General features: G+C 38.5%; 2 protein-coding genes across 3 annotated transcripts; one reads left to right on the forward strand and one right to left on the reverse strand.

The window, feature by feature from the left end:
• The first annotated feature begins 2150 nt into the window (after window positions 1-2150).
• rcn3 (reticulocalbin 3, EF-hand calcium binding domain) lies at window positions 2151-11768 on the forward strand. 2 transcript variants are annotated; one of them, XM_085270296.1, is made up of 8 exons: window positions 2151-2242; window positions 2874-3097; window positions 4243-4436; window positions 5047-5219; window positions 5321-5381; window positions 5469-5560; window positions 5915-6022; window positions 11520-11768. In XM_085270296.1, exons 2-8 carry the CDS (start codon window positions 2880-2882, stop codon window positions 11625-11627), a joined length of 954 nt encoding a protein of 317 aa, XP_085126422.1. In that variant the 5' UTR covers window positions 2151-2242; window positions 2874-2879; the 3' UTR covers window positions 11628-11768. The 2 variants fall into 2 exon arrangements, with proteins under 2 accessions (XP_085126422.1, XP_085126421.1); XM_085270295.1 differs by lacking the exon at window positions 11520-11768 and adding an exon at window positions 8075-8363 and having other exon boundaries at window positions 2186-2241.
• A 794-nt stretch (window positions 11769-12562) lies between these two features.
• On the reverse strand, window positions 12563-18934 carry nosip (nitric oxide synthase interacting protein). Its single transcript, XM_085270297.1, has 10 exons — window positions 18823-18934; window positions 18506-18592; window positions 18277-18382; window positions 16771-16852; window positions 15898-16033; window positions 15550-15701; window positions 14951-15067; window positions 14511-14581; window positions 13096-13204; window positions 12563-12865 (listed from the first exon to the last, which is right to left on the reverse strand). The coding sequence occupies exons 2-10, from the start codon at window positions 18573-18575 to the stop codon at window positions 12794-12796; spliced, it is 915 nt and encodes a 304-aa protein (XP_085126423.1). The 5' UTR covers window positions 18576-18592; window positions 18823-18934; the 3' UTR covers window positions 12563-12793.
• Between the last annotated feature and the right edge of the window lie 295 nt (window positions 18935-19229).

Raw genomic sequence — 19229 nt, forward strand, 5'->3', positions numbered from 1 at the left:
GGAACTCACAGCTTAAAATATGCCACCAGCTCCAAAAATAATAATCATTTAAGGTTGAATTATACTAAATACTTAAAGTTTTATTTAACTGTGTTATATACGCTATGACACTAATCCTATATTACACTGAATTTCTGTACTCAATATATACTAACAAAGTGCTATCATTTAAAGTGTCATATTTTATTTTCTACAGGTGAAACTCGAAAAAATTACAATATCATGCAAACGTTCATTTATTTCAGTAATTCGACTTAAAAGGTGAAAGTATTATAATTGTTATAGTCTTGATGGTTATGGCTTACAGCTTATGAAATCCCCAAATTCAAAAGCTCAGAAAATTACATGAAATCAATAAAACAAGAATTTTAAATACAGAAATGTCGGACCTCTGAAAAGTATAATCATGCATATGTTTGGGTCCCTTTTGCATGAATTACTGCCTCAGTGCGGCGTGGCGTGGACACTCTCAGCCCGTGGCACTGCTGACGTGTTATGTGAGCAGCCTTCAGCTCTTCTGCATTGTTCGGTCTCATGTCTCTCATCGTTCTCTTGGCAATGCGCCATAAATTCTCTGTGGGGTTCAGATTAGACGAGTTTGCTGGCCAATAAGCATCGTAATCCCATGGTCATTGAACCAGGTTTTGGTACTTCTGGTAGTGTGGGCAGGTGCCAAGTCTTGCTGGGAAATGAAGTCAGCATCTCCATAAAGCTCGTCTGCAGAAGGAAGCATGAAGTGCTCCAAAATGTCCGGGTAGATGGCTGCGTTTACTCTGGACTTAAAAGCACACTATCACTCACTATGTGTTAATAGACCTCTCTGCATTGAATCATACTTGTTATTAATTTCTGGCTCTCTTCCGTAGCATGTCTTCTATCCTGTCACCCCAACCGGTCGCAGCAGATGGAGTTTTTCCTTCCCACTGTCCACAAAGTGCTTGCTCATAGAGGGTCATATGATTGTTGGGTTTTTCTCTGTATGTATTATTGTAGGGTCTTTCTTACAATATAAAGCGCCTTGAGGCGACTGTTGTGATTTGGCGCTATATAAATAAAACTCAATTGAATTGAATTGGATCAGCACCAGCAGATGACATGACTTCCCAAATCAGCACAGACTGTGGAAACTTCACGCTGGACTTCAAGCATCTTGGACCTTTCCATTCTTTCTCCAGACTCTGGAATCTTGGTTTCCAAATCAGGTGCAAAATTTGCTCTCATCAGAAAAGAGGACTGAGCAACAGACCAGTTCTTTTTTCTTTAAGACGTTTCTGACATTGTTTGCTGTTCAGGAGTTGCTTGACAAGAGGAATATGACATTTGAAGCCCATGTCCAGGATCTGTCTGTGTGTGGCTGCTCTTGATGCACTGATGTCCAACTTCTTTTGCAATTACCGTTTGAGGTTTCCTCCTTATGGAGGCTGTCAGTGATGGTTTTCTGGTACAACTGTCATGTCAGCAGCCTTCCCCATGATTGTGACTCCTACTGGACCAGACTGAGAGACCATTTAAAGGCTCGTGAATCATTTGCACCATTTGCAGGTTATTAGATTAATTAGCTGATTAGAGAGTGACACTTTGAGCCTAAAATATTGAACCTTTACACAATATTCACATTTTCTGACCTTTTGAATTTGGGGTTTTCATAAGCTGTAAATCATAACCCTCAAAATTATAACAAATAAAGACTTGAAATATCTCGCTATGCATGTAATGCATCTATATGATATATTAGTTTCACCTCTTAAGTTGAATTACTGAAATCAATGATTTTTGCATGGTATTGTAATTTTTTCGAGTTTCACCTGTAGCAGCCTAAGTTTGTCTAACATGATCGTTTTCTTTTTTGTTTGTTTGTTTTTGTTTTTTTCGTGCACGCGCGCACTACGCGTACTGTCATATGTCTCCCTAACCACTTCCGGGAAATAGGGCGTATGTGAACCACATGACGATCCCTCGCCTCGATTCCTCGACGGGAGCGAATGATGGTTATTACGTGGACCGTTTGCATGACAACGTGGCGGTAAGAAGCCAATAAGAACTTGCCTTGAAACGTTTCCCTCCCGCCCCGCCTCCATACTTATTATTGGTTAGAGTTTTCTTTAAGGCACTGATGATTGGATAGCTGTGTATCTAAACCCGCCCAATTGCCATTGTTATTTAAAGTTAGCGTTTGCCAACGCGGACTGTTTCTGGAGTGACCCTCTACCTGTATATTGTAAAAAGTGGCGCAACAAAGCTGGTGAGTTCATCTTTTTCTTGCATGTAAAAAGTGATGTGTGGTGTATGACAGAGCTTTTGTGTATTTATTCTATCAGAACTTTAAAAATGAATTTCAATGTTAAGAGAGCGAGAAAGTGATTATGGATGCTTTTACCTCATGATGACATGAATCGTTTACTGTGATTTGACGCTGCGGATACCAGATTTTTCTTTTTTCATCAGTGTCAATAATGCATTGTTGCTCCTGAACTATTGAGCTTGCAGACGACTTTTAAAGCAAAGAAATAAACAAGAATGACCAGCTCAGAAAAAATGCTGGGAAAAGACTGAAGAACTCAAATTGTATGTCAGTAAAATGAGTTGTACTTATTTTGTTGAATGAAGTACAGTCTTCAAATGTTGTTGGTTCTTCGTTGTCTCCTATTCATTTATATCCCTGTGCATTTATAAATATCATATACATACATATATATATATATATATATATATATATATATATTGCAACTTTCAGCTATTGTGTTTTATTCCTTGAGTAGTGTACGTGTGTTTTGTAATAGTGTATTGTGTGTTATACTTTGTGCTGTGTTCTCTCATATGGTCTGTGCTCTCCATGTGAATTTGACTTTTTGTCTTCTCTTCACCCCCTGAAGTCAGTTATGATGCTGCTGAATTCATTAGCATCGCTCTACTTCCTGGCCGCTGTTGCCTTTGCTGTGCCTGCTCAGGAGAAGCGCATCCATCACCAGCCTGATCTGAGTGACCACGCCCATGATGATGCTCACAGTTTCCAGTATGACCATGAGGCCTTCCTGGGTAAAGAAGAGGCCAAGACCTTTGACCAGCTGACTCCTGAGGAGAGCAAAGATAGATTAGCGTAAGTTGGACATACTATCACAGATTTTCTAAACTATCCAGTTCTGCCTCAGGGGCGGCTCTAGAGAAATCTTATTCTGATTTCCATGGTGTGGCGAAAAATAAAAGCCATTTCTTCACACATATGCATGTGTTAAATTCCCTAATATGTATTACATATATTACATGGTAAAATACATCAAATGCAGTAAGTATGCACATGTTTTGTATAAAACGTGTATACTTACTTAGTCTGTAACTTTCTTAATGGTTTTAAACCAAATAATGAAACATTTCAGTTACATGAAAAAATATAATTTTGACTTTATTTACTGTATAAATAAAAATACGTACGTATAAAATTCAGAAAGATACACAATATGAGGTGGATACAAGTCTAACTTAAGTTTTACACTCACATTCACCTAAATATACACAAAATGTCAGAAATCTGCACTGTCATGAACAAATGGATGATTTTTCACCAGATATTTAAACCTAATTTTTCATAATTTATTGACTTTAAATTTATATTCAATGTAAATTGTAGCTAGGCTCTAAGGCATAAAACTAGGCTGATACTAATGTGTTAATCTAACTGGAGCTTTCGATTCTGTGTAATAATGAATGAATGACAAACTTATAGCTGTTCTGTCTAAGTATGCTCCATTTCAGAATTTTTACCATTCGATGAAAGTACCCTGAGACGATTAAAGAATGTGCCTCTAGTCAAAATGTAATTCCCATTTCAAAAAACAGTTACAGAATCTCTAATACTGTATCTAATATCTAATATGTTACAGTCCATGACAAAGTGGCTACAATAATTTGGTTGAATCTAATAAAGAAGCATGAAGCTTGCATGTTTTCTTTATGCCTCCATGGGTACTCCAGCTTCCTCTCACAGTCGAAAGACGTCAGTGTTTATAATCCAGTGTTATTTGAATTTTGTCATGGGTGTAACATACTGTATTGGTGAATGTAGCCTGTGGTCTAAAGCATTTCAGCACTTAGTAAGACTCATTACCCAGTTCAGACTAGAATTTCACATACTCCACATTGACTAGAGCCCAAATAGGACAGTTGGATATAAAAATTAGCATTTGATACAATAGTCTGGACACTAGACATAATCATGACTTGAAACTTCTCCATCTCCCTTCACAGGAAGATAGTGGACCGTATCGACACTGACAAGGATGGCTACGTCAGCCACGGAGAGCTGCATTATTGGATCAAACACCGACAGAGGAGGTACATCGAGGAAAATGTTAACAAACACTGGAAGGACTACGACAAGAACCAAGATGACAAGATAAGCTGGGAGGAGTATAAAAACACCACCTATGGCTACTATCTGGGTGTGTGTGAAACCTTAATAGTTCGATTTTTATTCTTTTCCTTTTTTCCCTATTTGATCAAATTTCCATAATCTCCTTTTCTGCCTGTTCCGCTTTTTGCTTTTAGTATCACCATAATAGTGGAAAATAAATGTTTTAATTACAGTAGAGACTAACATTGATTTCTGTAAACGGCACAGTGGATGAAGGGCGCAGTGTTATTTAGCAAGTGGAAATGCAAATGATTCAAATTTCTAGAGTTAGGATTATTCCAACGCAAGTTCCATCCAAAGCCCAATCACTCGATCACTGATTGTTTTCTCTCAAAGTGAAGATTTACTTGTGTTTCCTAAAGTTTCTTAAAGTAGAGGCAGAGCCTTCAGCTATGAGACCTCTCTACTATACAACTAGCTCTAAGTATTTAGAAATATGCTGGGAAACATGTCACCCCTTTTCACTTCCTTTGTGTTTATACACCACTACTGCTTGTCATTAAATTTGGCCTTTTCTGTCCCATAGTTTGAGTTTTGTGTGCTTTACTACTTTTCTGTTTCTCGTCAACCAAGTGCCAGTGGATTGTCCACATCCAAAAGACAATGATGTGCTGAAAATGAATCTTTTCTTTTCTTAGGAGAGGAGTTTGATGATATTGATGACAAGGAGACTTATAAGTCCATGCTCAAAAGAGATGAAAGGCGCTTTAAGACGGCTGACCGAGACAGTGACGGCATTGCCACACATGAGGAGTTCACTGCCTTCCTTCACCCTGAGGAGTTTGATTACATGAAAGATTTGGTAATTCAGGTAAAGCCTACTACTGATTACCGGGATGTAAATGTAAATGGGGCAAATTGTGTCTATCACTGGATTTTTAATTGTGAAAACTGAATGATATTCTTATGCAGGAAACTGTGGAGGACATTGATAAGAATGGGGACGGGAAGATCAACTTGAAAGAATACATCGGTAGGTTACTTACTTGACCATTTGAGCAGCTACTCTCTGCACTGGAGGCTGTCAGTCCTAAATGTGTGTATTATTCTTGTTTCACAGGTGATATGTACACAGCCGAGGATGGGGAAAGTGAGCCTGACTGGGTCCAGACAGAGAAGAAACATTTCTCGGAGATCAGGGATACCAATAAGGTAAAAGATCCTTAGTTCTTCAAAATGAAACAGATTTTTTTCATTAAGAAAAATAATACCTATAAACACAGTTATGGTACCAATTTGACATAAACCCATAAAAGTAAAAGGATTCGTTTCAGCCTCAAAAAAAATGGTCACATTGCTTACATTGAGATAATTGTTGATGTGAATTGGTACTATATAGATAAAATGGAACAGGCAATGGCTACATTGCTATAACCACTAGCATTTTCCAAGGTTTTTGGGTTGGTCCAACTTTAAGAAGCTGCTACTCCTGGTAGCAGATTCTCAGTGCCACTTAGGAGGTTTTAGACTGTTACGGTTACTTTTAAATGTTCTCTCTGTGTTTAGGATGGGTACCTGGATGCTGACGAAGTAGGACAGTGGGTTTTGCCTGGAGAGGTTGACCATGCTGACAATGAAGCCAAACATTTGATCCACGAGACAGACACTGACAAGGTAGACTAATCGTTGTTTAAATTCTAAATTCTTTTAATTCTGGTAGCTTTTTTTCTGGCTTTATTTTGACATTAAAAACCAGAGCAATTACGTTTATTTACCAGTTCATTTTTCCAACAATGTAGGTGTAGCCGACGAAAATACAGCACTTTATTTGGTCCGTCATGAAAAATAGTGGCAGCTGCCAAACATACTTCCATGTAAACAATAGCATTGTGCAAAATTCTTGAGCCCCTTCTTATATCCGTGTATTTTGTTTCCAAGACTTTCTTGTACATGTTAAAGGTGGTGTTGAACAATACTTCTTCAGGCTTCCTGAAGGTCTTTCAAAGTTTGTCTTTGAAAATGATCAGGTACAAAGACTGGGTTTAAAATGATTGAAAAAGTGGAAAGGTGATTGTCAAAAGCTGTCCTTAAGGAAGAGAAACAGGGGAAACCAAAGTAGTATAATTAAAAGCTAGTGGCAATTCAATTTATTTATACAGAGCCAAATCACAACAACAGTCGCCTCAAGTCACTATATAATCAACAACCAACCCCCTATGAGCAAGCACTTTGGCGACAGTGGGAAGGAAAAACTCCCTTTTAACAGATAGAAACCTCCGGCAGAACCAGGCTCAGTGAGGGGCGGGGCCATCTGCTGCGACCGGTTGGGGAGAGAGAAAGAAGACAGGATAAAAGACATACTGCGGAAGAGAGCCAACAACAGGTCTGAATGATGAACCCAAATTTGAAATGATTGATTCAAGGTGTTGTCAGTATGTGTGGAGGAGATCAAGAGAGAGGTAAAACAGTGAATAGCCATCTGTAAAACACAGCTGATAGTCTGTTATGGTTTCAGAATGAATATGAGCCAGTGGTGTTAACAATCTTGTCAAACTTGGTGAAATAATGAACAGTCAAGTTTTGATCTGCCATGCATTTTGGAAAGTGTGATGGCAACAGCTTCATTTTCCAGCATGACAGCGATCACAAACACACTGCATACCTGAATAGAAAAAAAACACACAATGGAGGCCTATCAGTAGCAGTGGACTGGCCTCCCCAGAGCCCAGACATTAACATTAAAGAAGCAGTGTAGGATTGTCTTGATAGAGAACACAACATCAAAAGAAGAAGTTTGGAATCTCCTTCAGGAAGCCTGGAGAATCGCTGCTTAAAGAAATGACAAGAAAACTTGCTTGAGAGTGTTAAGTTTCTTTTGAAGAATAAATGACTTGCAGACTAGAACTGTACAGTCTGTTTTTACCTGTATATGCTGTACAGAGTGATTTTGTATGCTCCCCTAACCCCTAACCCTTGTACAGGGTGTATCGAAAAGCTATAGACCAAAGTAATGGATTTAGAAGCTTGAACTAAATTTTAAAATTCATAGTTACACATGATGTTTTAGATACAAATCAGTTTTATTTATAAGGCACCAAATGACAACAAGAGTTGGAATTTATTTTAAACAGTAAAGACCCTACAATAATACAATGCAAAAGTTACAATGTTCACAAGTACTCAGTGCGTCCCCATTAGTGTCCCCTTGGGAAGACCATATGATAGTCTTACTCGTGTCATACTTTTGCAGGCATGTCTGGAGTCATTGTTACTCCTATGCTACCTACTGACAACCATGTGATACCCTCAAACCCCCTCTTTCTAACAGTACATATTACAATCATTACTGGTGAACGTTTGTGCAATTCAAGCACTTTGAAGTTGGTTTAATTCTTTTTGATCATTTCCATGTATTTTGAATTTTTAAATAAATTGCTGCACCTGTTTCCCTTTACTTTTTCCAGCAAAATATAAAGAATGAGCGGTGGCTCAAGACCTTTGTACAGTACTGTAATAAGTATAAGAGTTCCAGCATTTTGGAGAGTTTGGTCAACACAGCGCTAACTTAAAATCACTTGTCTTTGAAATAATTGTGTTAATTTTGGATTAATTATTAACAAGCTTCTTTCTGTCTCTTGCTTTCTTCATTACTCCTTCTTTTCCTTCTCTCACTCAAACTACTAAATCAATGAAACCAATGGATGGAATCTGGTGACCAAACAACAGGATGAGAGAATAACCAAGAAGGAGATTCTAGCCAACTGGAACATGTTTGTGGGCAGTCAGGCTACCAATTATGGTGAAGACTTAACGAAGAAGCACGATGAACTTTGATGAAAATGTAGCTATGGGGATATCAGAGTAGGCGTGGGACTTGGGTCTGGATTATGCTGTTTTAGTTGTGTAATCAATAATGTTCTTATAACAAGCAGCATGTCAAAATTTGCTATCAAATGTTTGTCTGAGTGTGTGGATGGGAGGGTGTGGGAGAGATTAAAGTCTTCTTTTTCTACAATTGTACTTATTATTCTTTAGTCACATTATGATTTAAATTATTACAAATATAATTGTCAGAGTTGTTCTCGAATTGTGTAAGAGATGTTGCTGGTTTCTGCCTTTTTCGTGATTAAGTTTAGAGTTGCAGTGTGTAAAGGTAGAGTGTTCGCCCCATGTTTGGGGGTTCAAATCCACCGAATGGCTACCCTGAAGTACCCCTGAGCAAGGTACCGTCCCTACACACTGCTCCCCGGGGGCTGGATTGGTGGCTGCCTACTGCTTCACTGAGTGAATGGGTTAAATGCAGAGAGTAATTTCCCTACAGGGGATTTATAAAGTATACAAAAAACATATTACTGCTAGATGACAGTAAGTTGCAGATTGTAGTCAACTGAATTATTTGTGTATAATCCTAGCTACGGTGGCTGCTGCAGGACAAATATGTTTTAGCCAATTAGCCAAAAATAACATTTAGACTGTACACCATAATGGCTGTGGCCGGCCACTTTCCTTTTTCTCAATCGCAGCCAGTCAGCACGTTTGTACACACTACAAGGTCAAAACTTAGGAATGGATGAGAACTAAAACATGGTGGCTTCCACAAATCGCTCTAATTTATTTTTAATGGATTAATTATGAATTTCTAGGAAAGCATCAGTTTGCTGGAAGACATAATTACACAATAATCAATGTACATTTGAGTACAACATTCTTTTTCTCTTACAGTTCTCAATCGCTCTGGTGCAATGTTAATTTCATTGGGCATTTTATCATGGACCTTCGAAGACCTTTTTTTCCTGATGAAACAAGACGATAACTAAATAAAAACAAATGCACATGAATAAATAAAATATTAGCGGCTTTTGGCAGATATATGACATCAATTTTGAAATAATACAGCAGCTTGTTCTTGATTATTTGCATTCAGAAGATACTTTGAGATCAAGATCACTGGGATTCAACCCGTCCAGTGTTTGTATTAGATGCACCTCTGGTATCAATTTGAAACGCTTGTGTTTCCTTGTTCTTGAGTTATCGCATTCACAAGCTTGGGTGTCCATGTCGCCTGCCCAACAGGATGACTACTCAGACTACTTAGCTTAAACCTTGGGGAGGGGACACGCATTTAGGCAGACTGATGATCAAATACGTATCCTCTCCAAAGTCACTGCGGGGAAAAAAAAAGGTAATTTATAGAGGACAGACAGTGTGCATTAAGTGTAGGGGACAAACCAGTAACAAAATGTGTGTTTATCATTAGTGTTATCATTTTTGTCTATCACCCACCATTTCAGACAGAGATTCAGTTCAATCTTATTTACAGCAAAAGTCGCCTCAAGGTGCTTTATATTGTAAGGTAGAGCCTACAATAATCAGAATGAGAAGATCTGAATTATCTGGGTAGCAGACCATCATTTGCATTAGTAAATTTTAATAAAAGATTATTTCCATCGTTCACATCCATTACAAACAGATGCATGCCTCTGGAGAGGGACATGCTGAAATTATGACTTATAATTTTACAGTATTATGGTATCAAACTGTTTTCTGTAGTGTACAGTTTAAGCTAAGTAGTCTTCAACACGGCAGATGACTATGTCATGAACATTAAAGTGCACTGGCTTATTTCAATAAATGCCATTCAGTAATAAGCAGCTTAGAAAAAAGTGTCAAAGTGTTTAATGTATTTCTTTGCAAAAGACAATACAGTGAAGTGAGGAAGCATGGCAACTAGCTCCACCAAGGGTTAAATACTTTGGCACAAAAACCAGTATTGCTCTTTCTTATTGTTTCTACACATACTTCCCTACTAAAGACTATTTGCTACTGTATTGATGTACAGTAATAACCCCCCCACCCCCAACTATCTATGAAAGAGCAAGACCGATTCACTGTCAGTAGTAACAGTGAAATTGCCTGTCAGTTAAAAGCAAATATAAACATGTTCTCAAAAGAGATTTAGTTGAAAGAAATAGAATGCATACATACTCTAAATCTTGTGTCATATTTGCACGTCATGAAGATTGAGATTTTGCTCCAGATCGACTTCACAGCATCACACAGCTGGCGCAGATTTGTCAGCTGTACATCCAAATTTCCCCTTCTACCAAATACCAAAGGTGTTCTGCTCTAAGTGAGATCTGAGGACTGGAGTATATTGGAGTACAGCATTTATCCAGGTCCATTTGTAGCCTCAGTTTCCTGTTCTTAGCTGGTTGATCTGCTTTAAGGTGCAGTTGAGTGAGCGGTGAGAACTGACGTTCGCTGGATATTTCCTCTTTTTTAGACCATTCTTCATAAACCTGAGAGTTGGGAGAGCACCCTGTCTGGCATCAACAATCGCCACATTCAAAATCACATAAATCATATTCTACCCCATTGTGATTCTTAGGCTGACTTGGCCATGTCCACCTGCCTAAATGCTTTGTGTTGCTGACATGAGATTGGCCAACTGGTTATTTGCTTTAACAAACAGTTGAACAGGCATTACCAAATAAAGTGGCTGTTGAATGTATGTCATGTGACAGCAATATACATATACACTTGGACAATCGAGTAGTTGTGCTATATTCTCAGATTGTATACAGTTTTTTTCTCATGCATATAGTTTCAAACGTATCATTTTGCTTTTCTCAATTTCAGCAATTTTGTGAATTTTAAATAGATCTTTGAGATTTCATAATGTCCCGACCAATTCTACACAGCAGTGAAAAGAAAAATCAAGTCCAAACAAAAACACTGAAAGGAAGCCTTTTGGAATAACGTGCAGGATATGCTTTGCTAAAACTAAAATGTATTATTTGGGAACAGATGAGGTGATGCTTGTTTTGCATTAGTTTTTAATGTGTGTTGATTTGCAACATGAATTCGCATCCTTTGCCTTAATACTGAAAAAAACAAAACACAGGAACAGAGCGCTGCACAGTGAAGTTTCAAACTGAGCCTCCGCGGATATCTGGAAATGCTAATGTATCTCTCTGTACTGTAACATAATTATAACAATGTTCAAACAATCATATCTAATGAAGCGCTTGGTCAGTACACATTGTAAAAATGATTAGCCTACAAACATAATTTGTTCTAAAGCAAAGATTTTACTGTTAGACTCCATAAGAATATAAAGTATTCAGTTCAATTCAAATTGCGTCAAGCATCCCTCTACTTTGCTCATCAGGATGGCCGTCTGAGTCTACCTGAGATACTTGACAAGATGGACTTCATCAAGACCAGTACAATGACCGACTATGGAGGGATGAGGGTGGATGGCCGTGATGAACTGTGACTTCAGTTTGGTCCCATATACAAATGTTTTACACAAAAATCTATGACTTGTGAATATTTTCTTATCTGAATTGATTCATCCTATACAAATTTAAAACACTTAAGGCCACACTTATCTTACAAAACTGACTCATCTTTAAACTGGGGTACATGTTTATTAGTAATACATTTTTATTCATAATTCAATTCTTTAAATTTTGTATACATTTTCTGAGCTACAGGGAGTGTTACAAGAAACTACTGTTTGAGTTTCTACAGAGTTTCATCTACTTTTTAGCCTTAGCAGGGCATACTCTCTTACTGCTTTCTCCACTTCACCCGAGGAAAGCGTGGGAAGTGGGGGTGTGGTACTGTGGTACTATGGAGACTGCAGGTTTGGACACAGCCCAGTTGACTGATTCACTAACATACACACAGTGACAAAAATGTCAAGAAAGCATGTTTCAAAGTAAGAAAATTACTGTGCATATCTAAGTGAATGAGGCCCGATGTGAAGATCTCCATCATGAACAGTGAAGCAGCTCAAATTTAAACAACAACAGATCTGCTTAGAACAGGACTTCATGCATGTTTAGAGCACCCACTCAAGTTTGTCAGACAATGCATTGGATTGTAAATTTCATCTATGATATGAACACAATAAAAACATTGAGACATTGCTTTATTTATAACTAAACTTACCTGTAGTCCATAAAAGCTGAAAAAATGTAAATACACTGGTACTTGTACATTTCTGCTCTGACTACTCAAAGCACTTTTCCTACAACACACACACTTTCATACAGCATATTTATGCACATCCTTACACTCGGCTAAGCATCAGGAGCAATTTGGAGATCAAAGACACTAAAGTGTGTGGACCACTAACCTTCTGATTAGTTCACAACCTGCGGTGCCTCCTGAGCACAAAATAAATCAAACCAAATAATAATAGTATGGATTTAAGCCTTAAATGCTGATTTATTTAAAGGAAATTGTTGACATTAATCTGTAAGAAACATTTGGATGGCAGTTTCAGCAAATCTGTGTTGTACAGTCAGCGGAAGCATTTTCCAGCAAAATAAAAATACATTCAGGAGGAAATACTGTCAAGCAAAAAGTCATAAGACATTATAAAGTAAGTTAGAAAGTTACAGAATGAGCACCACTGTGGAGTCTTCGGTCGCCTCACGCTTGCATCACTGGACGAGCCTCTTTGGCCGTGAGGTCAATCCCAGAACCTGCAAAGCCGGTTCCACCCTTTCAAAACACAAAGGACCACAGTACAGTTAAAGAGAGAAAAAGTCTCTGCTCCTCAAAAATCAGCTTTCAAACAGCGAACCACGTTTTCTGTGTCTGCCAGGTTGCAGCATGACACCTCTGATTTCTGAGTGACAGCAACAGAATTCATAACATTGGGATGAGTGTTCAAAAATAAACATTTGAAATCCTTTTTAAAAAAAAAACTGTTAGAATTATTTTTCACATACCCTCTGCAGTGGAATAATGTCTTTTTCAGAAAGTTTGTCTCCCGTCAGAGGATCAGTCATGTCCTTTCTGATCAACTTCTCCACACACTCCTGCGTCACCACAGCGCCCCTGAACACAGGACACATGTCACATAGGGCTGTGCGATATGACCAAAATCTCATATCCCGATATAAGACATCTATCATCCCGATAACGATATAAATCACAAACATTTTACATTTTCTGAAAGTTCTGCGAATCTCGGGCAGCTCGACTTGCGTGAAGTGTTTCCAGCTGGGTGTCGTGTAGCTGGAGTCGAGTGTTTTAACCGATGCATGAAACTATACATTTTTAGACATAAGTTGTAACGGCCGCTTATTACACTTAGTATTTATTACGCGGCGTGCTGCGGGGAAAAGCCTGTTCTAACGTTTGAGTCTAAGGTTTATTTTTTAGCACCTGACGGCTCTTTTTTGCTTCTCATCTGTAAATACTCTGCATACTCTTTCACGTGATTCAATTTATTTTGAAAAGTCTCAACAGGATCTTGAGCTTTATTCTGAAAGGTTTATGTGGAAAATAAACAAGCGGACACGTAATGGTTTTACCGTCGTTGTTGCTAACGACAACACATAAAAACAGGTGCTTGTCCGTCCTTAGCGTGGTTATATTATAAGAGAAAGAGAGAACTTTAAGAAATGAATATAGCCACTACAGTGACCATCAAAACGATGAAAAGAGTTTATTTTGCGACACCACGAAACAAACGATAGTGTAAAATGAAACGATAGATGTTTTTATATCGTCATCCGATATATATGGTTATATCGAACAGCCCTAATGTTACATATCCCCTCACACTCCAGAGAACATTGGACCCCATTTACTAACATTAGGGTGGAAATGATTTTATCCTGTGCAAAACATACATTTGTGTTCAAAATTTCTGTCTGATTTATGAAAGACGCGTAGCAGCTGATTCTGTTGTAACTCGGAATCGTTCGTAACCAGCAGCCATGTGAAAACTCCACACAATTTGCACACTGCCCTGCCCACATTTCTCGATATAAAGAAACACGTTGACAATGTTGTAGGAGAGAAGCCTGACTGTAGAAAATGGAATAACAGGAACCCGAGGTTTAAGGAGAAAGAAGTACAAACGCACGGTCTGTCATGGTCAAGAGAGAGCTGAGTGTTAAAACCAAAGTGTTCAATGATCCCCCAGACAAGCAGATTTATGAAAAACCCTTATAGACGAGGGACGGAGGTTGCTGAGGACAGGTGGGACTGGGCTTACTGGTATTAATTTGTAGTAGTAAAAGTAATTTTAAAGACTTGTGCTCTAATTCTCAAGACAGCCAGGCTGTCATTTGTTGGTACGCATGGTCAGAGGGACTTCTAAATTTGTTCATAAACAAATACAGGTGGCACTCACGATGGTCGAAGAACAGCACAGGGAACACTGTTGCCCAAGACGTCTTTGGTCACTGTACATATGTACCTGTCCTGGAAAGAAATGACAAAATTATACAGCCTCAAGACAAAGTGAAGTTACCAGACTGATTACTCACAGAATTTTCATCTAAGACACAAAACAACTTGACTTAACCAATAACACACACAGCTGTTAAAAGGAGCTGCCATAGAGAAAGCTAACATCTTCCTGTGTGAATCTTCTAATTCAAATTCTGACTACACCTGCTTTGTTTATTCTTCAATTTAAATAACTTGTATTCACAGCTACAAAGAAGCGTGTAATGTAATGTTTTAGAAAAACATGCTAACAGCTACCAAGTCTGAGGGCTTGCATATATGAGATAAAATTTCTGATGCTCTAAGCCTGACAATCTATTTCTGTGTGCTGAGTAAACTGACCTGGCGGGTGAGCAGGGCAACTCGATCCAGACTTGGGTCCAAGGGGGTGAAACGCACTGTGATAAGCTCATTCATCTTAATGGGTTTTCCAGACATTGGACATAACACAGTCTTGCTCTGACAGATGTTAGAGATGGACAGAAAAGTGCAGCCATTACAAAATTATGCCATTACATTTTTAATAACTACTTCCCATAAATACTCAAATTTAGCAGTAAATATATTTGAGTAAGCGTAGTCACTAAGCTGTAGGAACTCTGTGACACCCTAAGATGTTTCCACATGATCATGATGTCAGGTCAACCTGACATTGGCCTCTGAAAGAGGGTCAACATCAAAAAGAGGAACGCAGAGTAAACATTCATACACTAAAACACTGACTAATAAAGTAAACAGGTAAACCTGGCAAACACACACAAATCTGGCCCACTTGTGCTCCAAGGTCTATTACACCAGCATTTTTAAGTAATTTCATGGCGGGTAGTTAACAAAGAGGTGTTCCTGTTTCTCTTTCACCGGTCTGTTTAAAAAAAAACAACAAAAAAACCCAGTGTAGCTCAACTCCTTCCTCGGCATGAGAAACATCATCAGTCACTCACTGGTTTCTTGAGAGCAGTGGGCTTGGCCTCTGGTGTCAGTGAGGGAATCCAAAAACTGGGCAGGCTCTGGCTGGAACTTGCAGCTGTGGCAGCACTGGATAATTCTCCAGGGCTGCTCTGTGTCCCGTCCTTCTCACTTCCAATGTTCTTACCTGAAAAAAAGAAAAAAGCAGTTTTGACAGAATTGTATTCATTATAAAAAATGTCTTAAAAAGAGTTTGGGTGCATTAAAACAACACAAGTGACGACAGCAGCAGCCATAGCGCAGAGTCTGTGGGGTAGAGTTTGAGCTTTGGTTCCCTCTTGTGGCCAACATCGTAAGGTATATTTTGACAGTCATGCACGCACCAGATGTGAAGGGGTTGATGGGTTTAGATACAATGCTGTTCTCCTTTGTTTTAAACCTCTCCACTCTCTCTCGCTCTTCTGACTTGGACTCAAGTTGGTTGCTGCTCCTCTGCGCCTGCTTCTGTTTCTCGTACGCCTGAAGAAATCAAGGAAGAAAATAAAGCCAAGCACTCACAGTTCTAGACAAGAGGCCATTATTTCTTAGAGAAAGCTCTTTCATATGTGTCGGCTGCAGTGTAGATTTTATGTTGTTTGTTTCATTGTTTACAGGAGTGACTATGAAGCAAGTTCAACATATCCAAGCTCTGTTTGGATTAGCTGGCTTAGCAAAGCCTAAAAAACCCAGTCGCAATGGCGCTCATCAACCTTCTTTTTTAAGTGCGCTCTTTCAGGGTCTGTGTGCACTTGTATAAAAAGTCATTTAACTTTTGTCCTGCACAAAATGCATCAACAGTTAATATTTTAAATAGAGTTTTTTTATGCTATATGCTGTGTAACATGTACAGCTGAACATTAGAGCTCTGAAACTTTAAACTTTAAAATTTACTCATTGTCTTCTGGTCTGATGTGGAAATCACCTTATTGCCAAAGTCAAATTCAACTTTCTACTCAGTATTTTTGGTATTAAATATCAAACAAGCTCTGTTAATTCTGTCTAATCAAAAATATCAAACATTTTCTACATCACCAAATGAATACATGTAGATTCCAGTGACAAATAGCACACAGCTCGGTCTGCATGGCTTTCTTCTTCAGTGTTAGTTACCCCGATGATTAAGCCTTGATTCATAAAACAACCCCATGGTGTTTAGCTGTGGACGTGACTGTCCAAGCACCTGTGAGGAATTAAGAACAGTTAAGTGAGTTACTTACTTTCATCTTTTTGGCAATCTGTGTCTTTTGGTGAAGAATATATTCAAGAATGGCCTGTTTTTCATAGAGGTATCCATCTGGACTGGTCACACAAACAGAAACATGACAGTGTTACACATATGCTAACATTAGATCGTATGCTTTAATGTGTGTGTGTTTATTAGAGCTTATTATAATTACTCATAGTTCAATTAAATATGATTAATAACTAATTAAAAATATATAAAGCTTGGGAGCTCAGGTCTATTTGTCAGAAACTGTAGAATGCTGTGGCACAGAACTTGACCACTAGGTGAAGTCTCCTGACCGGTAATAAGATGGAGTTGGTGTGTGTTTGCTGATCACTTGCAAGACTGCACGACTGCCAAACAAGCATGATGCCAGATCTGTTTGACCTGGCTAACTGTGGTAACTGGTTGATACCAAGGCTCCCTGGATTAGACGGACTAATTTCGTTTAAATTACAAAGGAAAAATCTTACAGTCTGATGTCTACAGTGAAAGAATCTGGTTGTTTTTTTGTGCTGTGGAGTCATTCTGCTGACGATGGTTTGGATTCATTTGTCCTATTATAAGAATAGGTCACTTGCAGTAAAGCCTTATTCACAAAAATACTACGCAGATCTGGTGCACAAACCCACCATTTCAAATGCTTTTGTTACTAGTTTTTGACATTGTTGACATGTTTTAAACCTGCCACTACTGTGTTGCTTTTTGAGAACTTTTAGCCAAATTCACTTTGTTCTATTTATTTAAGTTCATTTTAACTGACTTCCTGTTTTAAAAGGTCTGGCAGTAATCAGGCCTGGTGTCACTAGGAGGGGAAATTACTTTTCCACGTAAGGCCAGGCTGGCTCGGAGAGACACCCCCCCCCCCCCCCCATGATGAATGAAATCATTTAAAAGTTGAATATGTTAATATCAACTCTGGAGCTCCACAGGATTGCAAACACAGTTGTATTAAAGAATGACGGCTCCCCCTACAGACCTGTCACAGCAGCTCCTCCTGTTCTATTGCAAGTAGTTCACAATTTGCTCTGTAGCTAATAAAAAAAGCCGTGCAGAGTGTTGTTGTTAAATCAGTTCAGAACATTATACACATCCTGTACTATGTCACTGACACAGCCTCTTGCCTGTAGCTATCCATAAATATAATTTAGAATTCGTCTCCACCAAGAAACCACCTGATCACTCTGCTCCTCTCTGTCAGATGCTAGAGGTCTATAAAAACCAAACACCTAAAGACTACAGAACCACGTGACGAAAAAGAACTGAATTCATTAAAGAAACTGCGTAGTATGATCTAAGGTTCATTATAAATAAATTCATGAATGTATTCATTTATTAAGGCTGTTGAGAGTTTATATAAAATGAAAATTCCTTCCACATTTTTATATATAAAGGATAAAGGAATACCACTCTATTCAAAATTCTACTGTAATTATTCAGTTAGTGATGAACTGATCCCCTGTGTGCAGGTGTTTGTGTGTTGGAGTAAAAAACATACGTGACAACAGGATCCCGACAGGGCTGCAGGGACAGGCAGCAGCAGTCAAAGTCTTTGACTGCATCTCTGCCAAGTCGAACACTTTGCGTCCCGTAACCAGAGGCCGCTGAGCAGGATCAGAGTTACATAATGACATGACTAGAGATTATACAGAAAATCATGTCCTCTTTCTGACCGGACTAATCTGAGAGAACAAAGACAAGAACTCGCAGCACTGAGGATGTCTCACCTGTATCCTTCTTCTTCTCGTGGTATGTGTAGACAGCTCCAGCTGTGCAGTTCTTTCCATGGCGAGTCATTGTCCTTCGGGTTTTTTCTAATTTAAATGACAAAATTCATAATTTGTCTCATATTTGGGAAACTATTTTGTTACAGCTGATGATATAAGCAGAGATATCTAACATTAGCTGTTATGCTAACATTAGCTGTTATTTCAAACTTCGAAAACACACTGCCAAACCAAACGATTGAAAAGAGGGCAACAGATAAAAAGAAACAAAAAGGCCAGTTGGGACTAAAAAAGTTTTACAAGCAAATTATTATTACCAGATCCGCTTAACAATCTTTTCTTAACGCAGACTACAGCCACACGCACTTCTTCCTCGTTGTATTTTCTTTTGTTCTTCTTCTCCGCGTTACTCGAACACTGGTGAGTGACCAGAAAACCACCCAAAAATGACACTAGCGCCGCCATGTGGAATGGAGTGGAATAGAATTTCTCAAGAAACAAAAATAACACACACAGACAGACACACTAAGGAAACCCCTCCTATGCTCTCAATCAAATTTGTCTGTCTTAGAATTTTGTTAATGTTCTTTTGTACTACAGCAAGTTAAAAAAAAGAACAAATTTAACTTCAATTTAAGTAGGCTCTTGATCCTCTGCTATCTTTCTCATATATCTGTGTAAGCTCTCAGTCATCCAGGTTTAAGGAGTCTGATATTGAACAATC

Source organism: Mchenga conophoros, linkage group LG4, assembly GCF_057382185.1.
Source record: "Mchenga conophoros isolate Kocher_MC1m ecotype Shallow Benthic linkage group LG4, M_conophoros_male_GT1.1, whole genome shotgun sequence".
NCBI lineage: Eukaryota > Metazoa > Chordata > Actinopteri > Cichliformes > Cichlidae > Mchenga > Mchenga conophoros.